Source organism: Anopheles aquasalis, chromosome 2 (assembly GCF_943734665.1).
Source record: "Anopheles aquasalis chromosome 2, idAnoAquaMG_Q_19, whole genome shotgun sequence".
NCBI lineage: Eukaryota > Metazoa > Arthropoda > Insecta > Diptera > Culicidae > Anopheles > Anopheles aquasalis.
Window position 1 is genome coordinate 3,905,001 of NC_064877.1, and position 10,000 is coordinate 3,915,000.

At 51.9% G+C, this 10,000-nt stretch overlaps 3 protein-coding genes across 16 annotated transcripts in view; 2 read left to right on the top strand and 1 right to left on the bottom strand.

Moving 5' to 3' along the window:
- Positions 1 to 10,000, top strand: part of LOC126569751 (G protein-activated inward rectifier potassium channel 3-like) — a 66,104-nt gene that overhangs the window by 19,637 nt on the left and 36,467 nt on the right. The gene's annotated exons all lie outside the window — the stretch shown is intronic.
- The window catches only part of LOC126569749 (G protein-activated inward rectifier potassium channel 3), a 60,456-nt gene that overhangs the window by 19,440 nt on the left and 31,016 nt on the right, over positions 1 to 10,000 (top strand). Inside the window, exon 1 of one of the 3 annotated variants that reach the window (XM_050227045.1) lies at positions 6,094 to 7,056. The exons of the other annotated variants lie outside the window; for them this stretch is intronic. Coding sequence (XP_050083002.1) covers positions 6,881 to 7,056 — 176 coding nt within the window. The 5' untranslated portion in view covers positions 6,094 to 6,880. Of the gene's footprint in view, positions 1 to 6,093; positions 7,057 to 10,000 lie in introns of those variants that run through there. 3 annotated transcript variants of the gene reach the window in all.
- Positions 1 to 10,000, bottom strand: part of LOC126569750 (serine/threonine-protein phosphatase 2B catalytic subunit 3-like) — a 44,906-nt gene that overhangs the window by 9,426 nt on the left and 25,480 nt on the right. The window contains exon 1 of one of the 12 annotated variants that reach the window (XM_050227058.1): positions 582 to 1,125. The exons of the other annotated variants lie outside the window; for them this stretch is intronic. The gene's annotated coding sequence lies outside the window, so the exon portion shown is untranslated. Of the gene's footprint in view, positions 1 to 581; positions 1,126 to 10,000 lie in introns of those variants that run through there. 12 annotated transcript variants of the gene reach the window in all.

Here is a 10,000-nt window from a genome sequence, read left to right on the forward strand (position 1 = left end):
CAAGCGATCAAGTCGTAAAAGAGAGAGAGAGAGACACACACAGATGCCCCGATGGTGGTCCGCGGTAATCATGGTGGACACTCTGCAGCAATACACCACCATCAAGAGCGGCAGGACGAATGCAGATGGCCGGTCCCTGGTGCGACCGATGGCGCAGTGACGAAGCGCAGCGAAGAAGGGGGCTGCAAAGCGGGTCGCCACCGGCGTGCGGACGAAATAAAAATAAGTTTTCGTCGACCTCTGGGGGTTCTGCGCGTGGTGCGCGCCAACGCTTTACTATCCGCACCTCTATATGGCGAGTGTAGGATGACCCTCACGCCGGGCCATCACGATCGTGTCGTGCCATGGGCATTGGGATGGTGGCCGCGGAATGGTGGTCGTGCCGAGGTAGTTTGTTACCGGCTCTTCTGCCGGCAACAGGTGGCGTGCGCGCGCGCCACAGATGGTGACAAAAGGGGGCAAGAAAGAGCGCGTCGGAAACCGAGCGAGAGAGAGGGAAAGATAGCGGTGTAGTACGTGAGAAACAACGAAGCAAACACATTTAGTGGCGCGAAGGAATTGTCACAAATGTAAATAGGCACCTCGCAAGACACACAATCCGCTGTACGGTGGCGACGGTGAAGCAGGACGATCCAATGATGAAGATGGCTTTCGGTTTCGCCGTTTTTTTTCCCTACTGCTATCACACCACTACAGGTGCGCTGGTGGCTGGCTGCGATTCGTACGGGCGTCCGTCCTCCTCGATGCGTTCAGCGACTCATCCAACAACAACGACGAAAAACCGCAATGGACGACACAAAAATCGCTCCCCAGACGCCACAATGCGCAAAAACGCAACGAAATTAAAACACAATTTAAGCTCAACAACGTTAACACACTAAAAACGAGATCGGACTTGGCCGGTTAAAACGAACTACAGCTATAAACGGTGACCGTCGAACGGAACGCTCGCGCACACTACGTTCGGGGATTAAAACGAAAATGTAACGATAGCAACGGGGCGGTTTTCGCAAAAACACCGGCGCGCCTACTGCAAGGGAGGTACAGTACACTACGAGAGAAAACTTGGCACTGCCTCCGTGATGGCGACGAGCGTGTTGATCAAGCTCCGGTCGCGGTTCGCGGATACGCGCCACACGTTGTCACCACGAGCGTCGAGCGAGAGAAGCGGCCTGCCTGCCTGAGCTGGGCTGCCTGCCTGCCGTCGACATGGCCACGGATGGCCCTGGCGAGAAGGAGCGGTCCTTCGAGATCGAGAGAACAATCCGTGCGGGCGCGAGAGAGCGTCGGCGTGTGCTTCTTCTTCGGGAGCACAATGGGGAGAGGCCGGTTGTTCGCTTCTCTCGGTGAACGATCGGCTTATGGCACGGTGTGGAGGGAGCCCCCAAAACTGTGCATGATCATGCGCCTACTGCGATACGATTGGCGACATGTTTTTTTTTGTTTTTTCGGGGGCAATACATTTCTCGTTTCAACTAGCCCTTCCCCGTGGAGAGAGCGAAAGTGTCATAATGAGATGATCAAGCGCGCAGCGTATGTATTTAGCGTTTTGATGAAGTGCTCACTGGTCGGAGCGAGCAGGCCAATCGGTGTGTGAACAGATCGATCGACTGCGTGCCAGTGGCCTCGATGCTAGCTCTCGCGCGATCGTGCAAATGGTGGGCAATCGTGTGTGCGTGATTTGCCGTTTAATTATTCGGTTTTGTTGCCACTTGATCACCCCTTCCACCTCTCTTTAGCTCCCCGGCGCCGCCGTCGCCGCCGCCCCCTTGTACTTGTCAGTGCATAAAGTAAGCGACGACGACGAGCGTGGCGATCGATCGGTGCGACTCACGCGACCTGTGCGACACGACCGCGGAACCAATCCTGCCCCCCATTCCCCCCTTCCCACTACCACCACTTGATCGATTGGCTACGAACGCAAACCCGTTGATCGACACACGCGATCAACGCGAGCGCGAAGGAAGAGCGCGAGAGAAGGAGCTGCCGAGTGTCGCGGTTGTGTTGCGCGTCTCACTTCGTTCGTTCGCTGTGCCATTTTGATGTCGCAACCGGATGGCTCGCAGGTACCTAAGACGAATTAGGGTGTAGTGGGAAGGAGGTGAGCGGGTGAGAGGGCTCTACCGCTACGACTGCAATCGTTCCAGAACGTTGTCATTGGTGATCGATTGTCTCGGACGTGTCAATTATGCCATCAACGCCAGGGCCTCGCCACATCGCAAGACGATTGCCACCAGCAGCAAGCATGACGCTAACGAATGACGAAGATCAATGACGATCGGTCCCTCGATCTATCGATCGGTTGAAGACCTCTCGACCGTCAGTTAAAATGTTTGCGCTTTTCCCAGAGGAAATCATTTTTCCGTTACAATTTGGATTACTTGCCACTCAGAAAAAAATAAAAACAAAAACCAAGGAGGACCTAAGGGCGTCGAGGCAGGACGCCGCGGACGGAAACCCTCCAAATGATGGCAGCACGGCAGTGAATTAGATTTTAATGAAGTAATTAATTCTTCATGTGGTGTTAGCTCCTGCTGCTGCTGCTGCTGCTGCTGCTGCTACTAGTGATGGTGATGATGGTGGACACCAGCGCAGTGTCAGCCGTCACAGTGGCGCGTGTTGCCGCACAAGACCGAGCCCCTCTACTATACAACGTTGGCTGCGTTGGGACATGGGGTTCGCCTCGTGATGAACTGAAACAGATCTAAAATTAAATCTGCCCACTACTACTAGGCATTATGCACAATCCTTCTCAAGAGAAGCAGCAAAAGGGGCGGAGAGGAGAAGGTGCTTCCACCGCGGTCATGCTGTTGCTGCTGTTTGCTTTCCATTTTTCTGCCACATCCTACGCGGGCCACTGGGTGGTGGGTGCGCGAGAATTTGAAACAAAAATTTGATTGAGTTGAAGCGAATGTCATCCCCACCTGTATCTGTCACATGCTGCAGGGCAAATATTGTTTTCGGTAGCGCGTGGAGCGCGTGCACTGGACGCAGCGTAGCGCACACAATCCACTTCATAGTAGCTGTCGCTCCAGCGCCAAACCATAACAATGTTCATTATTCCACAATCGTTACAATTCGTTGGTAAACAGCGAAGGAGGAACTATACGCTGATCCTCTCGGCACTTGTAATGCAGCTTCTGTTCTCGCTGTACCGCCGGTGGCCTAGTGGCCTAATGTTTACCATTTCAGTTTACACGGTGGCGATGTGCCTCCATTCCAGGGGAGGGAAGCGCCCTGCGCGTTCACAACACGCTCAATAAACACAGGCACAGGCAGCTGGAGCCAGCCAGCTTCGCCTTCTGTCGCCTTGTTTCCCCGTCACACCCCAGCCCCTTAACATGTACAACAAAAAATGTGGAGTTTGGAAATGCAAACGTTTGTCTAACGAACCTTCGTTTCTTCTGGTAAGCACCTTCCGCTGGTGAACCGGCCACCGACGGTGCGATGGTGATGCCATACTCAACGAGAAGTAGCAGCGACACCTTCTTACCTTGGAGCGAGGTGGCGCCGTTGGTAAACGAAATTACCACCCTCTAATTGCTACTTGCCCCATACTCTGCCACTGATAACAAGATCATTTCCAGCCCCCAGACGATGTTTGCCGAGTGTGCTAATGCGGATTTCCCTTCTTTTCTTGCTTCTTTTCTTCCTACAGGTGAGACATCTTGGACTTTATTGACATTATTTGTGGTATGTATAAAGGGGTAATTAATTGGTTTTTGGGGCGGAAAGGAAGAGATGGGTTCCTCATTCCGGAATGAAGCAATCCTTTTTAACCATCCTCTATTGATGGAGGTGTTTTTTGGTGCTAAGAGTCTGAACCTCGGATCAGAGAAGTTTTCCCCTTTTTTGGGGTTGGAAAAAAACAAAATTTCTAGAGATTTCTAGGACACAATATTGTGCCAACCTAGCCGACTGGCTGCACTGCTCGTCATTTCACTTCTACCACGAAGCAAGCAAGTCGCGAGAATACGGCCAAGATGCAGCCGGTCTCGGTCAAGGAAGAAGCACTTGTGGTGGAGTAAATTATGGTATTAATTAAAACTTTTTGGCTGCTTCACCTCTTCTTGCCACCTCGGCACCAGGGCGGTTAGGACAGAGGGCGAAAAAGTTAAGTCTTTCCAATCCTTGAAAGATCCTCGAAGGCAACGGCAAGCCAGCTAATTGATCGAACCCATATCCCCCCGGTGTTGGTGTCCCGGTGTTGTGCGCCCCTTCGAGCAGAGTTTATTGTCGGTGGAACGTTTGTTGATTGAATTTGGGATCATTTATTTGCCATCGTTTAGCTGGACCGTGCCGTTTTAAGAGGCCGTGCTTCGTTTACTTCTTCGACGATAAATCGATAAAGAAGCAATCTCGCCCAGAACCGGAATGATCGTGACGTTGATTAACGCGCGTTTAATACGCTTTTGCGGCATTGAAATGAAGGTGCAGCAAGTCTCGAGGGACGAGAGAAAGAGAAAGAGAGAGAGAGAGTGTGGAAATGCAAGTGGTGCGCTCGGCGGAGGAAGACATTACTCAGAGGAACGCGAACGTGAACGCCATCCGTTAATTGGTTCTCGCACCAGTCGCGCGCGCCTCGAACGCGGATTGAGAGTGAACGTCAAAGGTTCAGCTGCTGCTGCTGCTGCTGCACCGTCGCCACACATCAGACGGAAGCGGAAGTTGATATTTTATTCATGAAACGAAACGAGAAACGGAGAAAGTGTGCAACGCTCCGTGTGCTTGCTCGCTTCCCGTTTTGCGAACCGACGTTCACCGGTTTGTTCCACCGGTTGACGTAGGTTACCTGCGACCCTTTCGACAATAATCGATAGCTCCAGGAAGAGCCACAGGAGTTTCAGGTGTTCCCGAGGAACAGCGACGACAACAAGGACCTTCCTTCCGGACGCGCCTTATCCCGGTCGTTTATAATTGATGATCCATTTTTGATGGGGCGTCGAACTCATCTCATCATCAAACGGGCACCGCAACCGTTGTTAGAGAGAGCAAGAGATTGAGAGAGAGAGAGAGAGAGAGAGAGAGAGAGAGAGAGAGAGAGGGCTAGTGATGGTGTTGAAACCATATTTCAAGATTTGTTAATCTTGCCCACACCTTGATGGGAACGTAGCTCTTTAGGGTTCCTCCTGGTGACGCACCTCATGGATGAAATATTCAATATTTTTACATCCCATTTTCGCGCTTTCGAGTGGAATATCTAATCTCAGTGTGATGGTATTGTGCGCTTGAAGTTTGAAAACAGAAAGAGAGTAATCAGGAGAGCGGGCCGCGAACACGCTTTGAGACGCAATGCGAAGGCCTTGTCCAACTCCCGTGGTCCCGTGGTCGTGATGACAGTTTGAGTGATCGCGAGTGTGGCCGCCAGTAAAAACGACGATACACGACCAGGAAGGAAAAGTATTTCTGCATGGACGTACAGATACAGCAGTTTACAAAAATCACAATCTCGGAATGAAGGGAACTTGGTTCAGCGTAAGGTGAGCTGCATTTGTTCTACTGTCAGATGCGATTCTCACAGGGCGGCGCGTCGACGCAAATGCAAATCTATATTTTATTTTTAATCCTACAATTAACAACCCAAATTCATTACACTCACACTGCGAGACGAGTTAAAGAAAGAGAGCGAGCGAGTAATCAAGGAAAGTGACCAATTTGGCGAGCTTGAGATGACGGCGAGAGAGTGCCAGTGTCATCGATCTACTTTGTCTCAAAAGGCGGAACGCCATTGCTGCCGGTTTGTCAGCGTTCGCGCACACACCAGGCGCACCTGCACTAGGACGACACAACACATGGCGAGTTGAGATTGAGATGTCACTGATATTGCTCTGGTTTGTGGCTTTCTCCCCCTCAACGCGGGAGGGGACAATCGCCGGCCAAAGGTTTGTTGTGATGTGATGGTGGTCTCTAATCACATTGTTTGATTTTGGCGTGACCAATGGCAAACGGAATAGTGGGACACGACTGATGGTGGCGACGGAACCACCGTATCATCCTCACACCTCTTTTCACGAGTCGCTAATTGCACCTCGCGGAAGCTTGCCCACTGCTACTTCTGCTGCTTCCCGGTAGCTATTCTCGGTTCGCTCGTCTATTCGGGAATTCGGAATCAGCCCCATCATACTGATGGCGCAGTAGTAGCAGCACCAGTTTGATATCGTACCGTGAACAAGTTCGTTGAAGAGCAGCGTTCTGGATCGCTATTTTTCCGGAACGATCGCACGATCGCATCGGCCTTTCAGGGGCCTTCTGCTTTGTCCTTCGACAAGACACGATCGCTAGGAGCAAGTGTTAATGACCGTGTGTACGTGTGAGTGGAGTAGTGTGTCTTTCGTCTCGTGTTATGTGACCGAAAATTGGAAGTGACAACTTCATTAGCTACGCGACACTGCGCTCGGTGTGTCGCTAAAACTCGTTCCAGCGCTACGGTGGAACGGTGGTCACGTGTTTCTACGCTCCGGTGGACAACTGTCAACGATCGCGACAAGTTGATAGCGGATCAGTGTTTCAAGTGACGTCGACAAGAGCTCGAAAGAGTCAAAGTGTGGTGTGTGGGGACGGCCAATTGCAAACCGGGGACCGTACGGGAGAGAAGAAAGCCAATTAATCCATTGGGGCCCTGCGGGTGTTGTTGTGTGAGGTGTGCTCCGGTCACAAGATGAAGGACTTTTCTCACCCTCGGTGGAGGAGGAGTGTGTTCAAGTGGTACGCGATGCGACCGATAGAACTGTGAAGCAGCAAGCGAACGAGCACAGCAACAGCGTCGTGGAGAGACACACGTGTGCTGCCCACTAGTCCTTCTCCTGTTCCAACAGGAGTGCACCGAAGAGAGCGAGAGAGAGAGAGAGAGAGAGAGGGAAAAAGGGGAAAAAAGTTATTTATGTTGGACCAGTTGCCCCGGAGTTGGAGGAGCATCCGCCGCATCCGCATCCCCGGCGCGATCCACATCATGCCCCGGAACTTGAAGCAGTCCCTCAGCCAGGTATCGATAGCGATTGACAACGACAAATGGGCGGCCTCGTCGACGGAACCGGACTGGCACGAGGAAGCGCTAAAGTAGGTGTTTTTTTTTGCTGATTTCTTTCGATCCAACTCACGCTCTGTCCCTCTCTCTTTCTTGCTGTCTGCCATTCTCCACATACAATCCGTGGTCCGACACGGACGCTGTTTACATTTTCCCAGTAAAATCGGGCCCTGGTGTGGCCACTGGGTGGTCTGCACTAATGCGTGTAGCTTAGTAGCAGACCAGATGCCGGCCGCTAGAGGCCCCGGGTCGTCAAAGGCCGGCCGTCGACGACAACAACGGTCTTTTCGCGACCTTCCACCTCCGCGGTTTGTGGTGGAAGCCATTTTCGAGCAGATCCATTCATCTTCTGTCGCAGCTTCGCTGCCCGTTTGCTCCACTTCTCCTTTGATGATGATGATGATCGGCAGGATAGGCAAGCGAATCGTCCGAAGGCGTGCGAGATGGCACCATCGGTCGTCGTCGCCGCCGCCAACGATGCGCTGATCTGATCTGCGTCTCGTTCCGGTGACGACGACGAGCACTGTAATTGACACCCTTTGTTTGGTGGTCCGGTCGGAGGAGTAGGAGTAGTAGCAGTAGTAGAAAACCGATGTCGATAGTAGTGTAGTGGCGGGGCGACCATCGCGCCACGTTCGGTCGTGTTCCGTGAGTCATTCCGTGGGTACGCGCGGTTTCGCGGATATTTTTAACTTTTGGCTCGCTTCAATTTAGATGCAGACCAGGAAGGGGAGAATGAGAAGTGGGAGCATGAGGCGAGGGTGGAGGGGACAGAGATTAAAAGAAAAAAAGAAACTGATCCAACAATGAAAAACCGTGACCGAAGCGCGTCGTGTCAAATGATGGAAAATCTGACAAACAGACCACGGTGTGAACGGCGCGATCCGAGCAGATGCTGCGATGCCGAGAGTTGCTCTCTCTCGTTCGCTATATCTCTGCAATGTCCGTTGTTTGTGTGTTTTGCATTTTGTTTCGTTTTTCTAAATCATTTTTAACTTGATGTCGGGATTCACTGCCGTATTCGTTGGCTTTGCACTGACTCAAATGGAACTTGCCATGACACCAGGTTGGTAGATGGTTGGTGAATTCGAGGGTTAATAGTATGTTAGATTGGGTCAGCATTCTATCACACTCCTCCATTACTTATGGGCAAGTCCAGTCCAGTCCCGGTACGCAGATTAGATCAAACGACATGCTAGTTGCTGATTTTTGCACAGCATAAAATGAACAACAACCACCATTAGAAAGATAGAATTTGGGCAGATTAGGCAGCTCCTTTTGTGAAGAATGGGAGAGCCCACACCTTGGCCACTGTGTGAGCAGGTTGCGTGAGCCGTGAGGGATAAAATTACATGCTGGCTAATGTTTCCGGCAATGTTCTATTTCTGTGGTTCGTCATTTGCTTATCCAGACGCTGATGACGACGACGACTCGGCTCCGGGGAGCGATCGGGCCCAAGACCGGGAGTGCAATAATCGTAACGGAATGTTACATTTCCGCGTATACGTTCCGAGGGACGGAAAAAAATGGTTTTTGGTTCGCAAAAAAAACAACGCCTTCTTCCTTCCATCGTTCCTTCGGTCGTGTGCTAGGAAGAAGATTGGGATTCCTTCTTGTGTTATCTCTCTCGCTTCTTGCCTCTAATCCCTATCATCAATTCAAGCGCGCGCTGACCTTCCTGACCAAAGTCTAGGGGGGGGGGGGGGAGGGAAAATTAATTCGCAGAAAAGCAGAACTAGATGGAAGGTGACCTACCGCCCAGGTGGAAGAGATGGATTTATCCATCTCCATTCCTTCTCCGGGGTGGTTTATTTCTTCACTCCTCTCTCTCTCTCTCTGCTTCGCAATCGTTGGCATGTGCGCCCTGGCCCCGTCTTGTCACGGTAGCACTGCGCGATTGCGTGACGAAGATCGGTAAAACACCGCCCCGGATAGTGTCCGAGTTGTTTGATAAGGAGCTGTGTTCAGGCTTCTTCAAGGTGGAGCCACGTCGCCACGCTATCAGACGGTGCCGATCAGTCGAACTACGTTCGGTCGGAAGGACATTTTGCCCCGACACCACCTTGCACTCCCAGCTTCGTCGTCTTCTTTACGAGCTTTTTCCCGAGCCAAGGTCCAGCCAATGGGGTGGGTGCTTCCGTGTGAAGTAATTATTGTAATGGAACGGACGGCTGATGAAGCTCGATCCGCCACCGAACCAGGAATGGAATAAACAGAGCCAGCAGCACTAATATCCGAACACGCATGTGTCCTTCTTCGACTCCAACTCCGACTCCTCCTTCTCCTGATCTGACTTATGAGACTACATAAAACGCATTCGTTGGGGTCTCATTAAGACCCCCGGAGGGTCGGATATGGGATTAGTGACTCTTTTGTCGTGGCAGGCCAAAGACCAGCCAAAGTCAAAGTCGCTGAATGCGCCACGGAGCACGGAAGCTGCCACACACACATACGAACGGAACGGCCACAAAGGCAGCGTTCGGTTGGAATTGACCTACATAACACCGAGGACCGGGCGGATGCAGAGAATTCATAATTTCCCCAGAGAGCATATTCGTTCGCTCGGTTTCATTCCGGGTCCGTCTTCTAACCCAGCGATGGTGTAGGTCATGTTTTCGGTTTAATATCGTTTTAAGCCCTTCAAGCCCGTGCTTGCAACCACTTGCGGGTTTCAACGGGTCACACTATCAAATCCGGCGTATCGGAAAGCTTAGAGCGAGTAGCGACCGTGTCCGTGGCGATCGAATTCGGTTCTTCAATAGCAGGGCTGCCGGAACTGCGCTCACTGTACGAAAGGATACAGTTTCCGAGCCTGACCGGGCCATTCCTCTTTTGTGTCGAACGGATAAGTGGGACGATTATTTTCGCGCTGCTCATCGCAAGAAGGCTTAGTGCGCGGGCCGGCATTGCTGTGCACGGTGGATCGCATAAAACGTGCTCATCCGGGGAGCAGACTGGCTTGCTCGCTAGCTCGCA